The sequence below is a fragment of the Chiloscyllium plagiosum genome, unplaced genomic scaffold (assembly GCF_037043375.1).
Source record: "Chiloscyllium plagiosum isolate Xiang-an unplaced genomic scaffold, Cpla_swu_hap1 HiC_scaffold_25, whole genome shotgun sequence".
Lineage (NCBI taxonomy): Eukaryota > Metazoa > Chordata > Chondrichthyes > Orectolobiformes > Hemiscylliidae > Chiloscyllium > Chiloscyllium plagiosum.
This window is the reverse complement of record NW_028270163.1, coordinates 33,586,491-33,613,892: the sequence shown is the minus strand read 5'-3', so window position 1 is coordinate 33,613,892 and position 27,402 is coordinate 33,586,491. Positions and strand designations below refer to the sequence as shown.

The following is a 27,402-nucleotide window of genomic DNA, read 5'->3' as shown; positions in this document are numbered from 1 at the left end:
TCCTAAACCTTACAACATCACTTGTCATCCAAGGTTCCCAAATCTTGCCATCCTTATCTTTCTTCCTCACAGGAAGATGCTGGTCCTGAGTTCTGGTCAACAGGCTTTGAAAGACTCTCACCTGTCAGTTGTGGATTTATCTTCAAACAGCTGCACCAATCCAATTTTTCCAGTTCCCGCCTAATACTGTTGTAATTAGCCTTCCCCCAATTTTACACTTTCACCCAAGGACCAGTCTTATTCTTTTCCATAATTACAAATATACAATCCTTTATTCGAAGCTTTTCTCATGAAGTTTTTTTCTCCATAACAAGGTTGTTTGGTGCGCAGTTAACCCAAGTCCACATCCACTCGACCCACATCACTCAGATGCGACATGGCGGCGTGGCCCAGCACTGGCAGGTGTCAATTCTGTCTCAGCGCTCATATTACTCACAGGAGACGTCTGCTGCTTGATAATTTTTTTTTAGATTTCACCGTGAAACTGTCACTTATTCTAAACTCTGAAAACTTCCAAAATTCCAAAAATCAGCTGGCCCAGAGGGTTTCGAATAAAGGACTGTGTACCTGTATTTTAAAACTTATGGAATTATGATCACTATTCCCAAAATACTTCCCCACTGAAATCTCAATCACCCGGCCAGGCTCATTCCCAATACAAGGTCTAATACAACCTCTTTCCTAGTTGGACTATCCACATACTTTTTTTTTAAAAGAGTCCCTACTGGATACATCTATTAAATTCTGTGCCAACTAAGCCCACAGCACTAAGGCAGTCACTGTGAATAGTGCGAAAACTAAAATCACCCACTAACTCAACCCTTTTGTTTTAAGTCTTTCCTTGATCCACTTACATATCTGTTCCCATAATTCCTGCTGGCTGTTGGGAGACCTAATCCCATCATAGTGATTACACCTTTTTATTCCAAAATTCTAACCATTGTGGGACTATGGTATAGAGGTTTATAAAATCATGAGGGACGTGAATAAGATGGCAAGCCCTTTTCCCCAGGGTGGCTGAGTCCAGAACTGGATGGCATAGGTTTAAGGTGAGAGGGGAAAGATTTAAAAAAGAACCGATGTGGTAACTTTTTCGTGCAGACAAGGCGTGTGTATGGAACATGCTGCCAGAGGATGTTGTGGAAGCTGGTACAATGACAACATTTAAGAGGCATCTGGATGGGTATATGAATATGAAGGGTTTAGAGAGATATGGGCCAAGTGCTGGCAAATGGTACTAGGTCAGATTGAGATATTTGGTCAGCACGGATAAGTTGGACCGAAGGGTTAGTTTCCATTCTGTGACTCTATATTGCCTCACTAGACAAGCTCTCCGGGATGTACTCTCTTAATACAGCTGTGACATTCTCCTTAATCAGTAATGTAACTTGTCCACCCATCTTACATCCCCTCTACATCTAAACCCTTGAATGTTAAGCTACCCTTCTCTCAACCACGTTTTTGTAATGGCTACCACATCATAGTCCTATGTACTTATCCAGGTCCTAAGCTCATCTGCCTTAATTGTATACTCCTTGCATTAAAAAAGTGGTACAATTCAGACCGCTAGACTCACCGTTGTCATTAACCTGGTCCTGCCTGTTCTTCCTATTAGACGTACTTGGTTTAGTCTCTCTCTTCTCTTCAAACAATCCACATGCTGACTTATTGCTCTGACTCCCACACCCCTGCAACACTAGCTTAAATCCTCCCCAGTAGCACTGGGGAATGTCTCTGTAATGATATTGGTGTCCCTTCAGTTTAGGTGCAACCCAACTTTCTTGTACAGGTCCCACCTCCTCTGGAAGAGATTCCCTCCCTCCTACAGCAGCTCTTCAACTGCACAGCCCTATTTCTGGCCTTATTAGCATGTTGTACGGGAGCAATGGTGTGGGGAGAAAGAGAGAAAAAAGAAGAGAAAAAAGAAAAAGGAAAAAAAGAAACAGGACTGTCAGACATCCTTTTCACTAACAAATATTTAAAAAAAAAGGAGTGTCCCTTTTGATGAGAAGGGCATTGCTTGTCACTGGCCACTCGGGTGAATCCTTTCTTCCCGGTGGTGGAATATAAGTAAGATTTATGCACTTGTTTGCTCTTCACTGTGTTCTACACCTATACGCATACGACATGGGTGCTGGGGAAAAGTAAGCACTACAACTGTTAGGTGGTAGTGTGAGGAAAATAAAAAAAAATAAGGAGTGTCAAAAAAAGAACAGGAGTGCCAGACATCCTATTCACTTGAGCAGGCTCGGAGGGAGCTGGATCAGTGTCAGGATCTCTCCACATGTAAGTAAAGAGTGACTTGGAAACTGTGGAGTTATTTCACCGACTATTTCCTTAAAAGTTTTGACAAAGGGTCCTCATCCAAAATGTAACCTTAACTATTTCTGTCAACTAACACTACCTTGCTTGATGAGTACTTCCAGGGTTTCACATTCCATGAATCAGACTTAAGTGAATGAAGTTAAAGAAAATCTGATTAGGTTTGTATTCTCATTTCGAACTGTGAGTTAGTATCAATCAGTGAGTAACAAAGCAAATAGTATCTTGCATTGTTTGGCAACAGTTGAGTATAACTTGAAGTTGTAAAATGCTCTGACCATTCTACATCAAATGCTGCATTCAATTTTTACCACTATGATGTAAGTGAAACTTTGAAGCTGTGAAAGCAATAATGGAAGAGAGTTGTATGGCCAATTATCTGTGTTCAAGATTGAATTATAAACAAGACTGGACAAGCTGGATCTTAAGCACTTAAGGAAGCAACTAAGAAGAGTTCTTTGTTTACATATTAAGTAATACAGTAGTTTATTATCTGGAATAAATTGTATCACTTTATTGTTTTCCCATCCCTACAATTTGCCAGAATGAACTTTATTAATATTGTAAACATTTATCTGGCAAAGGAAGGAGCAAGAGCTGGTGTGTCTTCCACACAGGTTTATGTGCTATACTCCATACAGCATAAGTGCAGTCTACTATTCCTTTCACGATACCAGCTCCCTCCTAAATGGAAACTAGTTCTTATAAAATTACTTTGAATCAATGACGTGCCAACAGTGTAACTTGAACCCAGACATTCTGGCCCAGATACAGAAACACTACCAAAGTGCCACAAGGTTTCTGAATAACTAACTATCTCTATAGACACATGGTTAAAATCACAAATATGAGAAACAGCATCTGTAGTATTTGAAATTGCATGGGGAAAATTCTCATGGATTTCAAATCCATCACTTTATCCATTCAGTCTCGACAACATTATTTTTAGTCAATCTCTTCAGACATGTTATCACACATCCAAGGCAGATGGGACATGAGCCCAGACCTTCTGGCTCAGAGGTAGAGACAAAACCACGATGTCACCACATCCTAAACTGGTTCTTATATATGTGCCAAAAGATTTCCTCAATTAGTATGAGCTGCTCTTCATCACACTGACAGCATGCACCAACTGACATGGCATTCACAACATTAACAACCCTGAGTGCACTCAATTGGACAACTGCCCACATTGTTTGCTGATGGAGACAAGTTTGCAATAAAAGCATGAGTTTCTGCATCCATAACAAATAGTGTTCAATTAACCCACTGAGTAGTGACTAACAAATCAAATACTTTCAGGTTCAGGCTCCCTTTGGAAGCATCAAGTTCTTTCTGCTGTGCCCAAACAATATGCCTCAACTCCAAACCTTGAAAAACCATGACCATAAGACATTGGAGTAAAATTAGCCATTCAGCTCCTCATGTCTGCTCCTCCATTCAAACGTAGCTGATATGTTTCTCAAACCTATTCTCCTGCCTTCTCCCTGTAATCTTTGATTCACTTAATAATCAAAAACCTATCAAAACATATGTTTTCCCCTCCAACCATCTTAACCTTTGAATCAGGTTTCTAACTAGCTCAGTTGGCTGGACAGCTGGTTTATGATGTAGAGTGATGCCAACAGTATGCGTTCAATTCCTGCACTGGCTGAGTTTACCATAAGCACGCTCCTTCTCAAGATCTTGCATGAGGCTTGGTGACCCTCAAGTTAAACCATTATCAGTCATCACTCTCTCCAATGACAGCGCAGTCATATGGTCTGCTAAGACTATGGTGATTTTTTTTTAATTTAAAGTAGGATTATCTGCAACTGTGAAGAAGGTTTACACCCAAAGTTCCCAAATAGCAATACAGTGTAAAGTAGAGGTAAACAGGCTATTGGATTTTAGTGCAGTGAAGGTCTGTTTTTTTTAAATAGAAATGTTCAGCAAGCTAGTTGGAATAGTGAGCCACAGACAGTCAAATAAATAATGTTACTTAAGCTAAATTAACCAAAGGTTATGTTACTTTGTTTAAAAAGAAACACTGATACACTTATATGAATATGTTGTGATTGATCACCATGGTAACCAAATTGCAAAAATAAAACTTATGAGCCATCAAGCCAGATTTCACTCTGGAATCTGACCAGTTCAGTATTAGTGGCAGCTGGGATCATAAACATAAGGCCATGAATAAGCAGATCCAAATCAAATTTCAAACTTTTATTCCATTAGCCTAGACGTGAAAGGCTGCCATAATCAATTCCAAAACAGCTTTCTTGCCCTTATGAAACTTCATGTAGAAATTATACCAAAATGTATAATGTAAATATCCTGTAGATAGTCCTTATACTTTGACAAAATATTCAGACATTTGTGAACATTGTAAGTCATAAGAAATTTTAATAAAATTTGAACTTAAATCATCTAAGACAAACCTGACATCTTTTAAGGTGACTACATCTTTCAGTTCACAGTCTTTTCTTTGAAGGACTTTTTCCAGTTGACTATTTGTTTTCTCTGCTGCAAGAAGTGATTCTGCAGCCTTTTGTCCTGCATCCTTCAAAAGTTCCATCTCTTTTGAAAGAAGTTTCACCTGTAGAGGTTAATAATAGGATAACACCAAAACATTTGTTCGTTCTTTTAAGGCTAAGCTGTGGCAACTTATGCAAATACTGTTATCTTTAAGTGACATCTTGTTAAAGAATTAATGTGGACATTCCATGAAATAAACTACAAGTAACTGTACCACAATTTTCACAAGAATTTATGGGATTTTGACCCTAACTATCTATCCATAGACCAGCCAACCATAATTGAACATTTTTAATTATATAGGTTTATGTCATCTCTTCCCTATATTCTTCTTCTTTCATCACCCATTTCTTCTTTTCCATTCCCTCCTCCAATTATTCATTCTAAATCCAATTAGCCTAAAATCCAAATTTGATAGTGAGCTGAAGCACCCAATACCCATTAGGTATCATCGAGCATGGAAAGGATAGGGAAGGAAGACAGTTTGTTGCAGGAGAAGGACAGAGGAGTAGAGAAAGCTAGTTGAGAGTAGAGAGTTGTACATATATTTATGTTGCACAAGCTCCAGTTGATTAAAAAATAATTACTCGAGATCATCGAAAATAATTCCAAAGGAATCAAAATACCTGGTCGTCTACTATATTACCAACATTGATCTCCTGCAGTGACCTTTGCATCAGAGGTTTCCCTCATAGCAAGAACATGCTACTCTTTTGAGAAATTGAATCATGCTGCCCTGAATTTGCTTATGGAAGTGCAAAAATGCAACATGAATATGATATGCATTAGACACCCTTTATTTTCAGGTTTTTTTCAATCTTTCTGAAGATGCACTGAGTGAACCCTTAGTGAGATAATAAGCTATAGATAGTGACATCATTTGTTTTTAAACCACTATTCCCATGGACTTCAATTTTTCTTGCATTACTGTCCTTTGATCATCTTATTGTTAAACTAAAAGTTCCTTTCTGTTCTGTTCAGTTTGTCTTTCATATACCTTTCTTTAGCCAAAACCTTTAACTTGGATTTATGAATCTCGTCACCCAGACCTCCTCTTTCTCTCTTGACATTAAAGCTTTTAAAAACCTTCAGCTCATAAGAAGTTTGCTAAATTTGCTGGTGGATTGAAAGGACGACCCTTTAATTTGTGGAGTTAGAGTGGATGAATGATGATCCTCAATGAAAAAGGACTAAACTGTGTCACAAATAATACTTAAGGTGCATTAAAAATTACTACAGCGGACTACATATCATTTTTTTAAAACAGATGCTAGTCCAAATCTGTAAATAAGAGTACTTATCCGAATCAAGATAAATTCATCCAAAGTGAATCACAAAGGGAGTAGAATATTTTCACTGAAGTCTTGTAGGAGAAACGTACTGATTAGAAGCTTTTTTTTTGGCCCCTGTGGCCATTGTCTAAAGCATGCTTGTGTAACAGACCTTAATACAGCTGCTCAGACACATGGAAAATATATACACTTTTCTTGTCTTCATCTATTGCTGAAAGTATGTTACCTCTCTTTCAGAAAGTTAAGCGTTGGATCCTTTGATGTAAAAGGAAATCACAATGAAAACTTCCCACAAACCTTTAGTTCACTGCTAAGTACTGCATTACTCATTTCATCTGCTCGGAGTGTAAACTCATGCTCTCGACATTTCATCACAGCATCAAACTCTGCCAACATTTCCTGAAAGGAAGAAATTGTTCAAATTGACGCGGAAATGTTAAATTAGATTAAATTAAACCATTTCTGAAGTTCAGAATGCAAAATAATTCACATTCTAATCCTTTTTATTGAATATTCTCTGTGGATTTAAAACATATTTTGCAAACCCATATGTGTAACAGAGAGAAAGATTTGCATCTACTATTTGCTTTTCATGGACATCAATGTCTGAAAGCATTTTTTAGTCAACGAAATACTTTTGAAGTGTAGTCAGTGTTGTGGTACACAAGGCAGCCTTATTGCATGCAATGATCACCGACAAATAGCAATGTTCTTATATGATTACGGAATCTAACTTTTATCATGTTGATTATGAACATAAATACATATGGTATTGCTATGCATGAGTCACAAAATATCAGCATACAGGTACAGTAAATATTTGAGAAAGATAATGGTATGCCATTTTTAATTATGAGAGGAATTCAACATAAAAGAAAGAATGTTGCATTTCAGTAATACAGGTGAGAGTACTATTTAAAAATATAGATCTGGGCTCCTCGTTTAAGGAAGGATGCAAATGCATTGGAGTCAACTCATAAGAAGTTTGCTAAATTGGTACCTGGGAAAAGTGAGTTATCAAAAGAGGAAAGCTTGGTTAGACAGAACTCATTTCCATGGAGTTTAGAAGATGATAGATGACAATGGTTAAATCATACAAGATCCTGAATGCTCTTGATAAGGTGGATGTGGATAGGATGCTTCTTCTTGTGAAGAAGTCCAAAACTGGCAGGGTGGGAGAGGGGGGGGGGGGGTCACATTTTACAAAATAGGGATTGCTCTTTTAGGACAGAGATGAGGAAAATTTTTTCTTTCTTTGATGTTGTGCAACTTTGGAGCTTTGCATCAAAAGGCAGTGGAGCTGGGATCATTGAGGCGGAAATAGATTATTGGTAAGGGACCAAGGTTATCAGGAATAATCAGGAATATGGAATTCAAAACACAAAAATATTAGTCATTTTATGATTCCAACCAATGTTACTACATTAAAATCCAGATCCCAGAATGAAATTTGGTTTGATAAATTTTTTTTAAAAATGATCTAACATAGAAGTTCTTACATTGAGATATAAGGCAGCGGCTGCAGATTTGATTTTAACAGAAGTTTATTGCATTAAATAAATAAATATGCTGTCTAAATATAATTGTTGGAAAAATGCCAACACACACAGAAGTCCCATCGACTCCCCATTGCATTTATTTTACAAGAACTCAAAAGGGAATTTTTCTTTCATGACCTATTTGACAAGTAACAAAAAACATTTGCAGACATTTATACCAGGCAACGACTAGCTCCAACAGGAGAGAATTATTATTAATATTCTTTTGAGGAGGAGGGGTATACCTTTGACCAGAAATTGAACTGGATAAGCCATATAAGTACTGTGACTGTGAAAGCAGATAAGAGGCTGGGAATCCTGAATCAAGTAACTCACTCCTGACTCCACCTGTCTATCATTTATTTGGCTTAGCAAGATGGAATACTCCCCCTTACTTGGACAACTGCAACGCCAACAACACAAAAAGCTGATACCATCCAGGTCAAACCAGCCCACTTAACTGGTACCACATTTATGACCTCACCACAGACACTTAGCAGAAGCAGAGTGAACAATTTATAAGATGCACTGCTGAAATTCCCAAACATGCCTTCCATCTATGACCACTACCATTTAGAGGGACAAGGAGCAGCAGATACATTGGGACACCACGACCTGCAAGCTCCCCTCCAAGCTGTCCACAATCTTGACTTGGAAATACATTATTGTTCCTTCAGTGTCAGTGGATCAAAATGCTGGAACTCCCTCCTTAACAGCATATAGACCTACCTACAGCACATGGACTGCATTGGTTCAAGAAAGCAGCTCATCACCACCTTTAAGGACAACTGGAGATGGACAATAAATGCTGCCCCAACCAATGAAGTCCACATCCCTTACAAAAAAAAACCCCTTAAACTGTCAAGCAATCAGATTGGTCTGAACCAAGAGGTCTGGGCTCACTATGACTGCACAAGAATGACTTGCAAAGCATTTGAGGGGGGAGATGAATTAATTCAATCCCAAATCATTCTCTCCATTGAAAAGATTTGGTTTGGTCAATGTGTATCGGAAATTCTGGCTAATTAACCAGCCAAACTACAATCTTTGCAGTGAATATCAGCAAATTATTGAATCATGTGGTGCATCATAGACAAATGGATCATATTGCAGGAAGCTCCTGCAGCAGGGGATCAGATGGAATGATCGGGAGTGGTAACCTTGGCTTATTGTTATTTGTTAACCAAAGTTGTTAAAAACTTAGTGTAGTGATTTGTATCACTCCAGCAGAGATCAGGGAAATCACCAACAGAGACAGTTCAAATCCAAGGGTTTTCCTGGTCTCTTATTTACTCAATTGGATCAAGCTTCAGAATCACAAAGCAGTTCCACAGGATGCTATTTTACTGCATTCACAATATTGCATGTGAAATTCATGTTGCAGATTGTTTTAGTGAAATTTAAAATAAAGGCTATCTATTCTCAAACACTTACTCCAAATTTAATATGATGTTTTATAAACACAAAGATTTAGATACAGATGAAAGCAATATTCTAGTTTATGATTATGAGGCTCCAGTAGGTCTCTTGTGTCACAGTGGTAGTGTTCTGGATTGGATCAAGTCCTACCTGATCCAGAGATGGAGTTAATCACGATACAATCACTAGCTTCATTCTTCCTCTTGGAGTAAAAACTGCCAGAAGTTGCATGTGGCTGAATATTGGATTAGAAAGATCAGGCTTGCTATGATGGCCTTGTGATGGAATAGGCTGCCAGCACACAATAGAATCTGATAGTTATAAGTGAAACCTTGCTTAACATAAATAATAGACCCTATGAGAAAAATGGGGTTAGGGGCAGACCAGCAAATAAAAATCACTCATGATCGCTCAAAGGTCACCCTAAAGCCTAACACAAAGTATAGCACAGTCTGAATGGAGGTATAAATCATACTCATCAAAACACCTATCAAATCAAAACAATAGTACATTTAAAAAATACGGTTAATGCAGGGAGGGGGTCATCATAGTATATAAGATAGACTCCCTCATTCCTGTTAAGCAAGCTATATCACATATTCTCTCGTTATGCCCAAAACACTTTATAATATCTAACTTTTCTTCCAGTTTTATAGCCTTTTACATTTACCAATTGCAATTGTATCGTTAAGATGCTTATTGCTAACATTCTGGTCACTATACACCTCCATTTTTTTTCAAAAAAAAAGGGATAATCTAGGAGTAGTATACTTTTCACAGGAAGCTGCTCAATGTATTTCTCTCAAAGCTGGTCTTTGTACAGTATTTGTCACAGAAAGCTGCTCTGTCAGCAGCATGCATAGAATGGCACAGAGACAGGTGCTGACGTTGGTGCGCGCGCACAATGGTGTGAAAACTTTGGCATGGACATTGGCGCATATGCAGAACGAAGCACACAAAATGATCATTGCTGGAATCGCACTGTTGCAAACAGAGGTAAGCATTCTCAAAAATACCGTTCCTTAATTCCTCAGTGACGTTATAAGTGAACCGTGCTTCCGGACTGTGCATCATCTGTGAACCACCTGTAATTCACTGGTACCTCATTTAAATGTACATTTAGATCCTTGGAGTTCATGCTCTTAGCAGAAGGGTGAAAGTAGAAAAGAAACATTTGTACCTTTTATTTTATTTTCACATGAACTTTATTCATTTGTAAAACAGCTTAGGTAAGAACATACAAAGATGCTACTGCACAGAATGCAACTTCAATGAGCAAGAAAGTTTACGAACAAAGTATCTAATTTTGAACATATGTTTCTAGTGAACTTCCATTTGAAATTTATTTGCATCACGTGCAGTTTGAGAATACCAGTGGTGTGTGCGCATGTGGAAGCTCAAAACTTAATTACAGGACTGAGTAAAGAAAGAATCATGAATCCTACTCCAGGTAATGGCAAAAACTGTAAGAAGTGAATTTACTATTTCTCCCTTACAGTTTAATCAACAGCTGGGGGACAGTTTACAGTATATGGCCCAAGTAAGAGTTCTATATACAAATGCCCAGAGGATAAGGAATAAATTAATGAGATACTATGATAATAGTAGCAGGAACGTGCTGCAGGATGGTCAGGATTGGGAACTAAAATAACGTTTACAGGATGGACAGGGAAAATGGCAGAGGAGGTGGAGTACATTTACTGATTAGAAACAAAATTACTTCAATGGTGAGGGAGGATATAATGAGGAAAAGCATTTAGTAGAGATCATAAGAGTGGAGCTGAGGAACAGTATCTAAAACTGTAATTGCTGTTGTGTACAGACCCGCTGGAACTAGCTCAGAAGTGCAAGATTGTACAAATGCAGAGATTAGGCAAATGTATAGCAAAGCCAACGTAGTCTTCATTGGGGGATTTCAGCTTAAACATGGGTTGGGAGAGGCAGACAATTACCTGTCAGAAAGGTAGTTAACTCCTGACATAGCTTCCTACAGCAATATGTTTAAGATGAAACAATGAGACATACAATAGTGGATTTAGTACTGAACTGAATTTAATCAGTAACTTAATGATGTGTGAACATTTATCAAAGTGATCTCAACATGATGAGTTCAATGCAGCACTTGAAAGCGAAAAGCATGAATCAGCTGCTAAGAGTTTTAGATTTAGACAAGGCCAACTTTTGTGGGCGGCACGGTGGCACAGTGGTTAGCACTGCTGCCTCACAGCGCCTGAGACCTGGGTTCAATTCCCGCCTCAGGCGACTGACTGTGTGGAGTTTGCACGTTCTCCCCGTGTCTGCGTGGGTTTCCTCCGGGTGCTCCGGTTTCCTCCCACAGTCCAAAAGATGTGCAGGGTCAGGTGAATTGGCCATGCTAAATTGCTCGTAGTGTTAGGTAAGGGGTAAATGTAGGGGTATGGGTGGGTTTCGCTTCGGCGGGTCGGTGTGGACTTGTTGGGCCGAAGGGCCTGTTTTCACACTGTAATGTAATCTAATCTAATCTAATCTTTAACGAGATGAGACAGACTGTCACAGTGAACTGGGAAAATCTGATAATTGGTAAAAACAACTGAAGAACAATGGAGGATGTTTAAAGAAACAACAACAATACAAAACCAGTTTATATGTCTGACAGGGAAAAACTTCACAAAAAAAACCAGCCAAGGACAACCAAAGAGATAAAGAACAGCAAAAATTAACATAAAGGGCTTACAAAAATGCAAAACAAAACACAGATCCTAATATGCAGTTTTGGAAAATGTGATGGGTTATGGACTCTCAGGAGAATGTAGCACAAACAACCAAGTTTCTGGTACTAAGACTGGCTGTAACGGAATGAGGGATATGTTGGGTTCCAAGCAATTGATTGTGTTAGGGGGCTCACTTGTAAGAGTCACAGACCGATGTTTCTGCGGCAGCAGCAAGAAATCAGAATGCTGTATTACCTCCCTAGTGCCAGGATCAAGGATATCTCCGAGAGGGTGCAGAATGTTCTCAAAGGGGAGAGGGTCCAGCAGGAGGTCATTGTACACATTAGAACTAACGACTTAGGAAGACAAAAGAGATGAGATTCTGAAGGAAGAATATAGAAAGTTAGGCAGAAATTGAAAAATAAGGCCCTTGAGGGAAGTAATATTTGGATTACTCCTGTTGCTATGAGCTAGTGAGGGTAGGAAGGAGGATAGAGCAGATGAATGCATGGCTGGGGAGCTGGTGCAGCAGAGAAGGGTTCACATTTTTGGATCATTGGAATCTCTTCTCTGGGGAGAAGTGACCTAGACAAGAAGGATGGATTGCACCTCAATTGGAAAGGGACTAATATATTGGCAAGGAGATTTCTTAGAACTGCTCAGGAGGATTTAAACTAGTAAGATAGGTGGGGAAGTGGGAAATAGTGAGGAAAAACATCAATTTGAGACTGGTACAGTTGGGAAAAGGAGCGAATCAAAGTCAGGGCAGGCAGGAACAAAGCAGAGAACTAGGTAGGACTGATAAATTAAACTGCATTTATTTCAGACCTAACAGGGAAGGCAGATGGACTCAGGGCATGGTTAGGAACATGGGATAGGAATATCATAGCAATCACAGAAACATGGCTTAGGGATGAACAGGACTAGCAGCTTAAAATTCTAAGATACATATACGGGTTGGACCGAAGGGTCTGTTTCCATGCTGTACATCTCTATGACTCTATAAATGCTATAGAAAGGAGAGAAAGGGAAGCAAGAGGAGGGGGTGTGGTATTTTGATAAGGGATAATATTATGGCTGTACTTCGGGATCATATTCCTGGGAATACATCCAGGGATGCTATTTGAGTGGAACTGAGAAATAAGAAAGGGATGATCACCTCATTGGGATTGTATTATAGACCTCCCAACAGTCAGCAGGAAATTGAGGAACAAATTTGTAAGGAGTTCTCAGTTATCTGTAAGAATAATAAGGTGGTTATAATAGAGAATTTTAATTTTCCAAACATAACACTATGGCAGTCCCAGTCTAAGGGTTTAGATAGAGAGGAATTTGTCAAGTGTGTACAAGAAAATGTTTTGATTCAGTATGTGGATGTACCTACTAGAGCAGGTGCAAAACTCTTGGGAAATAAGGCAGGGCAGGTAACTGAAGTATCAGTGGGGGAACACTTTGGGGCCAGCGACCATAATTCTATTAGTTTTAAAATAGTGATGGAAAGAGATAGACCAGATCAAAAAGTTGAAGTTCTAAATTGGAGGAAGGGCAATCTTTTTGCAATCAGGAAGTGATTTCACCACAGGAAATAACATCACCAACCCAAAGAAACCCAAACATATAAATAGAAGCAGGAATTTTCAGCATTGCTTCACCTGAGGCCCACTGAAGATGTTACCTAGTAGGGTAACAAAATGTCTGGAAATGAACCTTCCAGCTCAGCGAGCAAACCTACATCCACTTAAGAGGGAAATCAGGTGGACAAAAAAGGGGACATGAGATAGCTTTGGCCAATAGGGCTAAGGAGAATCCAAAGGAATTTTATAAATACATTGAGGACAAAAAGATAACTATGGAGAGAATAGGATCCCTCAAAGATCAGCAAGGCAGCCTGTGTGGAACCACAGAAAATGGGGGGCGGGAAGATACTAAATGAATATCTTGCAGCAGTGTTTACTGTGGAGAAGGACATGGAAGATATAGAATGTGAGGAAATAAGTGGACATTTTCAAGATGCCACCATCTAACAAAGGAGGTACTGGATGTCTTAAAACGCATAAAGATGGATAAATCTCCATGATCTTATCAGGTGTACCTTAGAACTCTGTGGGAAGCTAGGGAAGTGATTGCTGGGCTCTGTGTTGAGATATTTCTATCATCGACAGTCACAGGTGGTGGTACTGGTAGGCTGCAAGGTGGCTATCGTGGTGCCACTATTTAACAAAGGTGGTAAGGAAAAGCCAGAGAGCTATAGCCTGGTGAGTCTGATATTGGTGATGGGCAAGTTATTGGAGGGAATCCTGAAGGACAGGATTTACATGTAATTGGAAAGTCAAGGACTTATTAGAGAGAGAGTCAACATAGCTTTGTGCATGGGAAATCATGTCTCACTAACTTGATTGAGGTTTTTGAAGTAACAAAGAGGATTGAAGAAGGCAGAGCGGTAGGCATGATCTACATGGATTTCAATAAGGTGTTTGACAAGGTTCTTCATGGGAGACTAGTTAGCAAGGTTAGATCACATGGTTTATAGGGAGATCTAGCCATTTGGATACAGAACTGGCTCAAAGGTAGAAGAGAGGGGATGGTGGTGGAAAGTTGGTTTTCAGACTGGAGGCCTGTGACCAGCGGTGTACCACAAGAATTGATGCTGGGTCCACTGCTTTTCATAGTGATATATAAATGATTTGGATGTGAATGTAAGAGGTATAGTTATTACTTCGCAGATGACACCAAAATTGGGAGGTGTCATGGATAGCGAAGAAGGTTACCTCAGATTACAACGGGATGTTGATCAGATGGGCCAATGGGCTGAGAAGTGGCAGATGGAATTTAATTTAGATAAATGCGAGGTGCTTCATTTTGGAAAAGCAAATAGAATGTACAACTTGAACACTTAATGGTAAGATCCTGGGAAGTGTTGCTGAACAAAGAGACCTTGGAGTGCAGGTTCACAGTTCCTTGAAAGTGAAGTCGCAGGTAGATAGGATAGTGAAGAAGGCAATTGGTACTTTTTCCTTTATTGGTCAGAGCATTGATTATAGGAGTTGGGAGGTCACGGTGCAGCTTTACAGGACATTGGTTAGGCCACTTTTGGAATATTGCGTGCATTTCTGGTCTCCCTCCCATTGGAAAGATGTTGTGAAACTTGAAAGGGTTCAGAAAAGATTTACAAGAATGTTGCCAGGGTTGAAGGATTTGAGCTATAGGGAGAGACTGACTCGGCTGGGGCTGTTTTTCCTGGAGCATTGGAGGCTGAGGGGTGACCTTATATAGATTTATAAAATCATGAGGGGCATAGATAGGGTGAATCGACAAGGTCTTTTCCTTGGGTTGGGGAACTAGAGGGTATAGGTTTAGGGTGAGAGGAGAAAAATTGAAAAAAAAGACCTAAGGGGAAACTTTTTCTCAGAGGGTGGTATGCGTATGGAATGAGCTACCAGAGGAACTAGTGGAGGCTGGTACAATTACAACATTTAAAAGGCATCAGGATGGGTATATGAGTAGGAAGGGTTTAGAAGGATATGGGCCAATTGTTGGCAAATGTGACGAGATTAATTTAGGATATCTGGACCTAAAGGGGCCACTTTTCCACACAGAGGGTGATGTGTGTACAGAATGAGCTGCCAGAAATAGTAGTGGAGGTTCATACCTTTTAAATGCTGAAATTGTATCTGGATGGGTATATGAATAGGAAGGGTTTAGAGGGGGATGGGCCAAGTGCTTGCAAACAGGACTAGATTAGTTTAGGATATCTGGTGACTGGACCAAAGGATCTGTTATATATCTCAATGCCGAGGAGGGAGTACGATGTAACTTTACAAGAATGATACCTGGACTTAAGGGGTTAAGTTATGTGGAAAAAGTATTCAAATTAGACCTGTTTTCTCTAGAGTTTACAAGATTAAAGTGGTAGAAGTGAGGACTGCAGATGCTGGAGATCAGAGCTGAAAATGTGTTGCTGGAAAAGCGCAGCAGGTCAGGCAGCATTCAAGGAGCAGGAGAATCGACATTTCGGGCATGAGCCCTTCTTCAGGAATGAGGAAAGTGTGTCCAGCAGGCTAAGATAAAAGGTAGGGAGGAAGGACTTGGGCGAGGGGCGTTGGAAATGCGATAGGTGGAAGGAGGTCAAGGTGAGGGTGATAGGCCGGAGTGGGGTGGGGGCGGAGAGGTCAGGAAGAAGATTGCAGGTTAGGAAGGCGGTGCTGAGTTCAAGGGATTTGACTGAGACAAGGTGGGAAGGGGAGGGGAAATGAAACTGGAGAAACCGGAGTTCATCCCTTGTGGTTGGAGGGTTCCTAGGCAGAAGATGAGGCGCTCTTCCTCCAACCGTCGTGTTGCTATGGTCTGGCGATGGTGGAGTCCAAGGACCTGCATGTCCTTGGTGGAGTGGGAGGGGGAGTTGAAGTGTTGGGCCACAGGGTGGGTTGGGTTGGTTGGTCCGGGTGTCCCAGAGGTGTTCTCCTGAACATTCCGCAAGTAGGCGGCCTGTCTCCCCAATATAGAGGAAGCCACATCAGGTGCAGCGGATGCAATAAATGATGTGTGTGGAGGTGCAGGTGAATTTGTGGCGGATATGGAAGTATCCCTTGGGGCCTTGGAGGGAGGTAAGGGGGGGAGGTTGGGCGCAAGTTTTGCATTTCTTGCGGTTGCAGGGGAAGGTGCCGGGAGTGGAGGTTGGGTTGGTGGGGTGTGTAGACCTGACGAGGGAGTCACGGAGGGAGTGGTCTTTTCGGAACGCTGATAGGGGAGGGGAGGGAAATATATCCCTGGTGGTGGGGTCCGTTTGGAGGTGGCGGAAATGACGGCAGATGATACGCTGTATATGGAGGTTGGTAGGTGAGGACCAGTGGGGTTCTGTCTTGGTGGCGGTTGGAGGAGCGGGAAGTGGAGGAGATGCGGTGGAGGGCATCGTCGACCACGTCTGGGGGGAAATTGCGGTCTTTGAAGGAGGCGGCCATCTGGTTTGTACGGTATTGGAACTGGTCCTCCTGGGAGCAGATGTGGCAGAGACGAAGGAATTGGAAATATGGGATGGCGTTTTTACAGGGGGCAGGGTGGGAGTAGGTGTAGTCTAGGTAGCTGTGGGAGTCGGTCAGTTTATAGTAAATGTCCGTGTTGATTCGGTCGCCCGAGATAGAAATGGAAAGGTCGAGAAAGGGGAGGGAGGAGTCTGAGACGGTCCAGGTGAATTTGAGGTCGGGGTGGAAGGTGTTGGTAAAGTGGATGAACTCAAAGTTTGTGCGAAGATTTGTAGCTCGGGTGTTCGTTGTTGTGGTTCTGTTCGCCGAGCTGGAAGTTTTTGTTGCAAACGTTTCATCCCCTGGCTAGGCGACATCATCAGTGCTTGGGAGCCTCCTGCGAAGCGCTGCTTGGATGTTTCCTCCGGTGTTTTTAGTGCTCTGTCCCTGCCGCTTCCGGTTGTCAGTTTCAGCTGTCCGCTGTAGTGGTTGGTATATTGGGTCCAGGTCGATGTGTTTGTTGATAGAGTTTGTGGATGAATGCCATGCCTCTAGGAATTCCCTGGCTGTTCTCTGTCTGGCTTGCCCTATGATAGTAGTGTTGTCCCAGTCGAATTCATGTTGCTTGTTGTCTGCGTGTGTGGCTACTAAGGATAGCTGGTCGTGTCGTTTCATGGCTAGTTGATGTTCATGTATGCGGATTGTTAGCTGTCTTCCTGTTTGTCCTATATAGTGTTTTGGCCAGTCCTTGCATGGTATTTTGTACACTACATTAGTTTTGCTCATGTTGGGTATCGGGTCCTTCATTCTGGTGAGTTGTTGTCTGAGCGTGGCTGTTGGTTTGTGTGCCGTTATGAGTCCTAGGGGTCACAGTAGTCTGGCTGTCAGTTCTGAGATGCTCCTGATGTATGGTAGTGTGGCTAGTCCTTTTGGTTGTGGTATGTCCTCGTTCCGTGGTCTTTCTCTTAGGCATCTGTTGATGAAGTTGTGCAGGTATCCGTTTTTGGCGAATACCTTGTTCCTCCTCTTCTTTTTGCAGTTCTGGTGTACTGCAGTGTGTTGTGGCCCTTTTATAGTGACCTGATGCAGCTTCGTTTGTGTGTGTTGGGGTGGTTACTTTCATATCAATATACCAACTACTACAGCGGACAGCTGAAACTGACAACCGGAAGCGGCAGGGACAGACCACTATAAACACCGGAAGAAACATCAAAGAAGCGCTTCGCAGGAGGCTCCCAAGCACTGATGATATAGCCTAGCCAGGGGACGAAACGTTTGCAACAAAAGCTTCCAGCTCGGCGAACAGAACCACAACAGTGGATGAACTGTTCAACCTCCTCGTGGGAGCACGAGGCAGCGCCGATACAGTCAGTCATCGATGTAGCGGAGGAAAAGGTGGAGGGTGGTGCCAATGTAGCTGCGGAAGATGGGAGGGGGAGTTGAAATGTTGGGCCACGGGGCGGTTTGGTTGATTGGTGCGTCCCACTCTGCCGAGGACATGGAGGTCCTGGGCCTCCTTCACCACCGTTCCCTCACCGCCAGACGTCTGGAGGAAGAACGCCTCATCTTCCGCCTCGGAACACTTCAACCCCAGGGCATCAATGTGGACTTCAACAGCTTCCTCATTTCCCCTTCCCCCACCTCATCCTAGTTTCAAACTTCCAGTTCCCTTGACTTGTCTGGACTTGTCCGACCTGCCTAGCTCCTTTTCCACCTATCCACTCCACCCTCTCCTCCCTGACCTATCACCTTCATCTCCTCCCCCACTCACCCATTGTACTCTATGCTACTCTCTCCCCACCCCCACCCTCCCCTAGCTTATCTCTCCACGCTTCAGGCTCTCTACCTTTATTCCTGATGAAGGGCTTTTGCCCGAAACGTCAATTTTGCTGAAGCTCCTCGATACTGCCTGAACTGCTGTGCTCTTCCAGCACCATTGATCCAGAATCTGGTTTCCAGCATCTGCAGTCATTGTTTTTACCTAACTACAGTAAGTAGTTGACTGGAAGAGAGTGAAGGGACTAACTTAGTTTCTGCTGTGTCTATTTGTCACTGCTATGTACCTTTTTACAACATTCCATGCATACTGAATAAATCATGGTGAAATAAGGTAAAAGTGATATAAAATGAGAGAGTGAATTAAGTTTTAGCATTACTCATGTAGGAACTACACTTCAATAAAGACAATCCTGTATGATGGACATGTTCAGCTGTAACTCAGTTAATATGAATAAGAAAGCTATCTCACAGAGGGTGCCTCTTTCAAAAGATTAGAACATCAATATGATCACACCATCTTCAAATAAAGCTGATGCATTTGAGCTGTTAGTCTTTAACAAGACTGAACTGCAAACTAATGTTTATTTGGGTAAAGATTTGTATTTAAAATTTTGAGAAAGGTGTATCTAACCTGTGTAAACGTTACATATGTTTAAAAATCCATTCAGACCTCATCACCAGCACAATGGTTCTCAAACATTTAAGATGCAGGGCCTTTTTTCAAATGGAGCGATTTGAGGACTGTTTTGCTGATGTACATAGTGGTGAGACAGAGCTGCCAAGTAGCAACTTGTATTTATAAAGCACTTTCATATTCAATACACCAGAGGAAAGTACAAGTCAAACTCCATTAATAGTCTGTAGATAACTATTTCAATTCAAATAACAAGTGACAATACAACTGATTCAAGAACACCTTATACAAAAAGCGTTACAACCTTCTACGTTGCCAACAAACTCTTTGGGAAAAGACTGAAGCCAAATAACTCATTGAATCAAATTTCTGAATTTGGCTCCATGTTCTTTGAAGACCAATCTATGCTAAACACGCAACAATCATGATGTCAGAGGAAGACAAGGTCAGTCACAAAAGACTCTCCCAGACACCAACAGGGTGAACTGACAGTTCCATGGATGCTCGTATCAATCTTGTATTGGACCCTTCAGTCACAAGAGGGCTCACAGCACGTAATAAATTCACTTATAACTTGGCCATACTCAAATTATGATGAGTTTAACCACCCCCATTTGATTCACTCTTCATTTTATACTATTTTTACCTTATTTTAACTATGATTTATTCATGGTATGTATGGAACGTTGTTTTTAAAACATGGTTATAGATCATATAAAAAAGGAGAAAGTGAGGACTGCAGATGCTGGACATCAGAGTCAAAAAAAAAGGGTGGCACTGGAAAAGCACAGCTGGTTAGGCAGCATCCGAGAAGCAGAAAAGTCAAGGTTTTGAGCATAAACTCATCAGGAATGTGGGGGGCAGAGAGATAAATGGGAGGGGGATGGAGCTGTGGGTGGTGGGAAGGTAGCTGGGAATGCAATAGGCAGATGAAGGTGGGTTGATGCTGGTAGGTCAGAGTGGAGGATGGAGCGGATAGATGGGAACAAAAAGGGACAGGTCGGACGGTTCAAGAGAGTGCGGTGCCAAATGGAGAGTTGGATCTTGGATAACGTGGGGGGGAAAAAAATGGAGGAAACTGTGAGATCAACATTGATTCCATGTGGTTGGAGGGTTCTAGGATAAGGTTGGGGGGGGGGGGGGGGGGGGGGGGGGGGGGGAACAAGGGAATACACTGGGGCCTTCCTCCACTGCCCTCAACTCTCCCTCCCATTTTGCCAAGGGCATGCAAGTCCTGGGTCTCCTTCACCGCCCAATCCAAGCCTCTGACAACTAGAGGAAGAACACCTCATCTTCCGCCTTGGGACCCTCCAACCAACTCTCCTGTCCCTCGGATGCTGCCTGACCAGCTATGCTTTTCCATGATCATAAAAGAGTTCATTTCCAAACAGCTACTGGCCAAGTTAGTACTGAAAGCAGTCTTCTGCCATTTAGATGCTCCTAAGGCTCAAAGTAGGTTATAATTTTAATTTTGAAAAAAAAAGTTACTTTCCACAAATATAACATCTCATACAGATTTTTTTTCAAAAAGGAGGAAGCGTGGAGTTAGTCACAATGATTATTTGACCACAGATCAAGGCAAGTGAATGAATGATTTTATCATGTATATTTTATCATGTAATAATACAATAAAATAGTGAAAAGCTTTCATTTGTCACCACAATTTGGTGCCATTTTGAATAGTTTAAAGAATAAAAGGAAAGGGAAGGATTCTCTTTAAGCTATATCTATTAGTCCTGAGCCAGCTTATCACCAATGATGCCTACACCACCATCCCTCCTCCATTGGACCCAAAGTCGCTGATCCTCAGCCGACATCTTTTCGCTGCTGTGTCTACTTTTCTTTTGTTGCCTCCACGGATGTAGCAGCCGTCGATTCCAGGTCCTTTGCTTGCCACATAATATGAATATCCAGGTCCTGATGGATTGAGTAATTGTGTCGGTGTTGAAATTATTTTGAGATTCCCACCTGCTAGTCTGCTTGTAATATCCTAACCACATGATGGGCATACCTTCACCACATGAACTACAGCAAACTTTGTGGAATAAGAGCTGGGATGGGATGATGAAGTTGCACAAGGTATTGGAGAGACCTTTTCTGGAGTACTGTGTACTGTTCCGGTCGCCCTGCTCTAGGAGGGACGTAAATAAATTGGAGAGGGTTCAGAAGAGATTTACCAGGAGGTTGCCGGGAATGGAAGGTTGGAGTTATAAAGATAGGCTGAATGGACAACAGCATAGGAGATTGAGGGATGACCTTATACAGAGGTTTATAAAATCATGAGAGGCATAGACAAGGGGAATAGCAAAAGTCTTTACCCTAGGCTGAGGGGGTTCAAACCTCAGGGTTTTTTTTTAAAAAGAAAAAAGGGAGAGGAGAAAGATTTTTTTTTTAAAAAATGACATGAGGCGCAACTGTTTTTACCCGGGTGGTTTGTATGTGGAATGAACTGCCATAGGAAGTAGTGGATGAAAGTACAATTACAACATTTTCATGTACATATCCAAATGTCTTTTAAAAGAAAGATTTGGAAGAATATAGGCCAAACGTAGGCAAGTGGAAGTTGGCATGGACTAGTAGGACCGAAGGGTCTGGCTCCATGGCGTACGACTAAGCAAACTGGAAAAAGTGCTACTTTTTCTAAAGACGTGGAAACAAGACAAAAATGAGTCACATGTAAGAAACTTGCAACTCCTGTTCTAATTCACACTTGTATGAGAAATGTCTCATACAGTACATAAAGAAGGTTTCCTGCATATATCCAGCTTGGAACGACAAATGCAGCTCGACTCACAAAATCTCAAACCATATTTTAAACAGTTACTTAGCAGAGCAACAGAGACAGAGAGAAAAAAAAAACATTAGTAAAAGAATGGAAGACTTCTGCTCTTCCAGTTTCCTCCTCAGCATCACTGCTCAGTACATCAAAGAAACATCCAATTACTGAGAACTCAAGTATTCTACCTGATTTCACAACTGCTGAGACCTGATAGTAGCTAAACAGCCATGGTCTCAGGTTCAACAGTTCATGGACTCCAAGAACATCTGAAGTGCAAGAGTCTTTATTTCCCGGTTGTACTAAAATACTCCCCATTTTCAAACTGATGCATTTTGAAAGTCATATTTTTATTCCTTTCCCTGATTTCATAGTAAAAGTCTTCTTTCTTTCACTCAGGAAAACTATAGAGAATGTGTCAGGCCACGTAGTTGTAGACTGTATGGAGTACAACTCTACTGATAGCCCAGAGTCTGATGATACCCAGTCTTCAGTCACAAGATCTGCCTTAGATCAATCCCATTTAGCACTGATAATCCATGGTGTTGTGTGGCGCTATTTCCTCAATGTGAATATGGGACCACCTGCACAAGGTTTGTGCAGTGTTCATTGCTACCAATATTGTCATGGATAGAAGCATTTGCAGCAAGCAGGTTAATGAGAATGTGATCAAATATATTTATCCCTCCTATTAGTCCCTTCTCCACTTTCTGCTGACCCAAGGTGGGCAATTACATCCTGTAGGATTCAACCAGCTTGTGATCAGTGAAGGTGCTGTCGAGCTACTCCTGGTGATGAACACTGAAGTCCCTCAGAGTAGATTCTGCATCCTAGCCACGCTCAGTTCCTCCAAGAGACATCACGGGGTTTGGATTAAGAGGATACCCAGGGCAACTCCCTCTGCTGGGAGTGGGGGGGCAAACAAAACATTCCCAAAAGGAGTCATGATGCAGAGTCATAAACATGGAATCATGTCTTAGACAATGTTGGCATTAATCCCCAGGACTAGCAAGGAGGACAAGAGGGCTAGCTCAATGTTGGGTGGTTTGTCCAGTTTTTAACTCCTTTGAGACTTAGGAGGTTGATACAAGAGTTGCTTGCTAGGCAACTTCACGGGACAGTTGGAAATAAACCAGAGTGTTGTGTATCTGGAGTCACAATAGGCCAGTTCAGGTAAGAACAGCACCGTTTCCTTCCTTAAAAATGTCATTAGTGAGTCAGATGAATTACCACAACAATTTCATGGTCATCATTAGACTCAAGTTATTACTAAATTTAAATTCCACAATTTACAGTGGTGAGATTTGAATTATAGGTCCTCAGAATATTAACTGGGTCTGTGTTACGAGTCCAGCAACAATGCCACTAAGCCTCTCCTAAATTGAGAATTTCAGCCTTGTATTTCAAATGTTTACTTTGCCATAACTAGTATCAACATTTTATCCATTAACACTATAGGGGTGCCCTCAGGCAGTTGACTGAAGTCAACAATTTCTTCTTACCCTATCAAAAAGGTACACCCTTGTTTTTACATAGAATAGTGCAGATTTAAAAAAAACCTTCAAAGAGATTTGAAAGCAAAAACAGCTGCACCATCAGTGTGCAAAATCATTTTGAGAGAGACAGAGACTGGCCTACTGTGACTCCAGACAACACTGGTTTATTTCCAACTGTGGGAAAAGTGAGGACTGCAGATGCTGGAGATCAGAGCTGAAAAATGTGTTGCTGGAAAAGCGCAGAAGGTCAGGCAGCATCCAAGGAGCAGGAGAATTGACGTTTCAGGCATAAGCCTCCTGAAGAAGGGCTTATGCCCGAAACGTCGATTCTCCTGCTCCTTGGATGCTGCATGACCTGCTGCGCTTTTCCAGTAAAACATTTTTCAGCTCTTATTTCCAACTGTCCCCTGAAATTGCCTAGCAAGCCACTCTGTTGTATCAACCTCCCAAGTCTCAAAAAGGAGTGAAAACCTGGACAAACCACCCAACATTGAGCTAGCCTTCTTAAAAATTATATATGGAGATCACTGTACAAACGAGTTTGGCCTTGTAAAAAAAACCTTGACAGACCTAATTCAAACTCAGTCGCTGTCTCACACAAAATGATTTTGCACACTGGTGGTGCAGCTGTTTTTAAAGTTTTTGCTTTCAAATCTCTTAGAATAATGCATTGCAGTTTTCTAAAAAAAAAATGTAAAATCAAGAGTGTACCTTTTGATAGGGTAAACATTTATCACATTTAAAATTATCAAATGGAAGCATCAAGGTTGGATTGACAAGAAGGACCAAAGCGAAAGTGAGGACTACAGATGCTGGAGATCAGAATAGAGGGTGTGGCGCTGGAAAAGCACAGCAGGTCAGACATCCAATGAGCAGGAGAATCAAATGTTTCAGGCAAAGGCCCTTCATCAGGAAGGACCAAGTTTCTACAATGATTTGTATAATTCCCACTAATATCACAACCTGACAAAAGAAAAAAAAAGTGACCAGCAAGAAAAACAGAAACCATAAAACGAGAATAAAACAAATTTTCAAAAAGCAAAACAGATGAGGAACCAATGGTGCCAAAGCAAGGCTGCAAAGCTTTAGAAAGTGGTGAGAGGCTCTCAATTGTAGATCTCCGATCTATTTATGACCTGAAAATCAATGATACCATATCAGTCTTCTCAGCAGACAGCAGTTCTATCCTGTTCAACGGATATGAAGCTTTCACTAGACAAAGCGGTTTAATAATTTCCTGAACTAAGACACGGTTCCTCATAGTAGACTGGTTAGCAAGGTTAAGAGTGTTGCTGGAAAAGCACAGATCAGGCAGCATCCAAGGAGCAGGAAAATTGACATTTCAGGCAAAAACCCTTAATCAGAAATGAAGCTGGGAGCCTAGAGGGTGGAGAGATAAATGGGATGGGGGGGGGGGGGGGGGGGGGGGGGGGGCTAGGGGTGAGGGAAAAAAAAAGGTAGCTGAGAGTGCAATAGGTGGAAATCAAGATGATAGGCGGGGTGGAGCATATAGGTGGGAAGGAAGATGGACAGATGGGACGGGTCAGGAGGACAGTGCTGAGCTGAAAGGTTGGAACTGGGGTAAGGTGGGGGAGGGGAAAATGAGGAAACTGGTGAAGTCCACATTGATGCCATGGGGTTGAAGGGTCCTGAGGCAGAAGAGGAGGAGTTCTTCCTCCAGGCGTCAGGAGGTAAGGGAGGGATGACAGAGGAGGCCCAGGACCTGCATGTCCTCGGCAGAGTGGGAGGGGGCAATTTGAAGTGTTCGGCTACAGGGCAGTGGGGTTGATTGGTGCGAGTATCCCAGAGATATTTCTCTGAAGCACTCTGCAAGTAAGGTTCCTGTCTCCTCCTCAATGTAGAGGAGACAGCATTGGGAGCAACTGGTACAGTAATTGACATGTGTGGGAGTGCAGGTGAAACTATGTAGAAGGCTCCTTTTGGACCTTGGATGGAGGTGAGGGAGGTGGTGTAGGTGCAGGTTTTGCAATTCCTGCAGTGATAGACGAAGGTGCCAGGAGGGGAGGATAGGTGGTCAGGGGGTATGGACCTGATGAGGTAGGGAATAGTCTTTACTGAAAGCGGATTGCAAAACCTGCATCCCCACCTCCCTCTTCACCTCCATCCAAGGCCCCAAAGGAACCTTCCACATCCAAAGTTTCACCTGCACTTCCACATGTCATTTACTGTATCCATTGCTCCCGATGCAGTCTCCTCTGCATTGGGGAGACAGGATGCCTACTCTCAGAGAGCTTCAGAGACACCTGCACCAATCAACCTCAATGTCCCATAGCCGAACACTTCAACACCTCCTCCCACTCTGCCGATGACATGCAGATCCTGGACCTCGTCCGTTCCACTCCCTTATCACCTGATGCCTGGAGGAAGAACGCCTCTTCTTCCGCTTTGGGACTCTCAAAACCCCATGGCATCAATGTGGACCTCAGTTTTCTCATTTCTCCTCCCCCCACCTTAGCCAGTTCCAACATTCCAGCTCAACTGTCCTCATGATCTGTCCTATCTGTCCCTCTTCCTTTCCACCTATCTGCTCCACCCTCCCCTCCTGCCTATCAGCTTTACCCCCACCTCCATCCACCTACTGCACCCTCAGCTACCTTCCCCCCCCCCCCTCAGCCCGACCCCCACTCCCATTTATCTCGGAGGCTCCCGGCCGTAATCCTGATGGGCTTCTGCCCGAAACACCAATTTTTCTGCTCTTCAGATACTGCTTGTCCGGCTGTACTTTTCCGGCACTACACTCTAGACTCTAATCTCCAGCATTTGCGGTACTCACTTTCATCTGGTTAGCAAGATTAGATCATATGAAATATAGGGAGAACATCTGACTTATTCAAATATGGTATACATAAAATTACAGTGTTGTATTCTTGTTGGACAAGCAACAGGTTCTTTCCAGCATGTAAAACTCAAAAACGTCCCGCAAACAAAACATGGACCGCGACATGGAGCTTATTTGCCTGACCAAAGCTTTTGACACAGTAAACCACCAAGTTCTGCGAAAATGGTTGCAGTGAATAGATGTCAGGGCCAGTGAATCATTTCACAATGCTATTGAGAGTGTGATGCATAAATGGTATCTTACTGGGGAAGTGGTAATGTCACTGGCCTAGTAGCACAGAACCCCAGGTTAACCTTCTGAGGATATTGTTATGGACCAAACCAGACCCCTTCAAAACACTTCAAGAAGATATGCCAGGCCTTAAACCTTTCCAGCTGCTTTAAGCAGATGCAAGATGGATATTCCAGGAGTGATACTGCTGGTCAAACCAGTTTTAAACAAAACAGTTTGTTTACAAACTGCTGAATGAAACATAAGCAAACGAAAACAGAATTTAGAACAACTATTTGAAAACCCAACCGACACGATATCCCCCTCAACTTAAAGAGCTGTTCAGATTTGCTACAATATCCCATAAACACATTCTTTGGCAAAAAAGCAAATTCAAACAGGTTCTTACACAGGAGCGAGAGAGAGAGCGAGAGATTGCAGACAGGATCATGGAACCTCTTCCTCCCCACTCCACCACTAAGCAGCTTCTCAGGGTCCCCAGCTAAAACCACACCAAACTGAAAAATCCCTGAACTGGGAGAGCTGGCTGCTCCCCTTTCATTATACAAGTGTTTTTGAAAAACACAAACCTAAAAGCCCTTTTCCATGATTGTTGCCTTAGGCAGTAATGAACTCATCTCTACCTACCTCGACACTGTCCTATCCCCCCTAATCCAGTCCACAAGCCTGACCACCCTGGCCGACCCATTGTCTCAGCATGCTCCTGCCCCACTGAACTCATCTCTACCTACCTCGACACTGTCCTATCCCCCCTAGTCCAGGAACTCCCCACATACGTTCGAGACACCACCCACGCCCTCCACCTCCTCCAAGACTTCAGTTTCCCCGGCCCCCAACGCCTCATCTTCACCAGGGATATGCAATCCCTCTACACCTCCATCCGCCAT

At 42.2% G+C, this 27,402-nt stretch overlaps 1 protein-coding gene and 1 long non-coding RNA gene across 7 annotated transcripts in view; one reads left to right on the top strand and one right to left on the bottom strand.

Moving 5' to 3' along the window:
• Positions 1–6,533, top strand: part of LOC122562133 (uncharacterized) — a 147,173-nt gene extending 140,640 nt beyond the window's left edge. The window contains exon 4 of the long non-coding RNA XR_015761409.1: positions 6,372–6,533. This is a non-coding gene — a long non-coding RNA (uncharacterized LOC122562133). The remainder of the gene's footprint in view (positions 1–6,371) is intronic.
• The window catches only part of ccdc57 (coiled-coil domain containing 57), a 188,458-nt gene that overhangs the window by 126,666 nt on the left and 34,390 nt on the right, over positions 1–27,402 (bottom strand). For all 6 annotated transcript variants that reach the window (XM_088000590.1, XM_043714704.2, XM_043714702.2 and 3 more), the window contains 2 exons: positions 6,432–6,533; positions 4,746–4,903 (listed from right to left, as the gene is read on the bottom strand). In XM_088000590.1, coding sequence (XP_087856716.1) covers positions 4,746–4,903; positions 6,432–6,533 — 260 coding nt within the window. The remainder of the gene's footprint in view (positions 1–4,745; positions 4,904–6,431; positions 6,534–27,402) is intronic.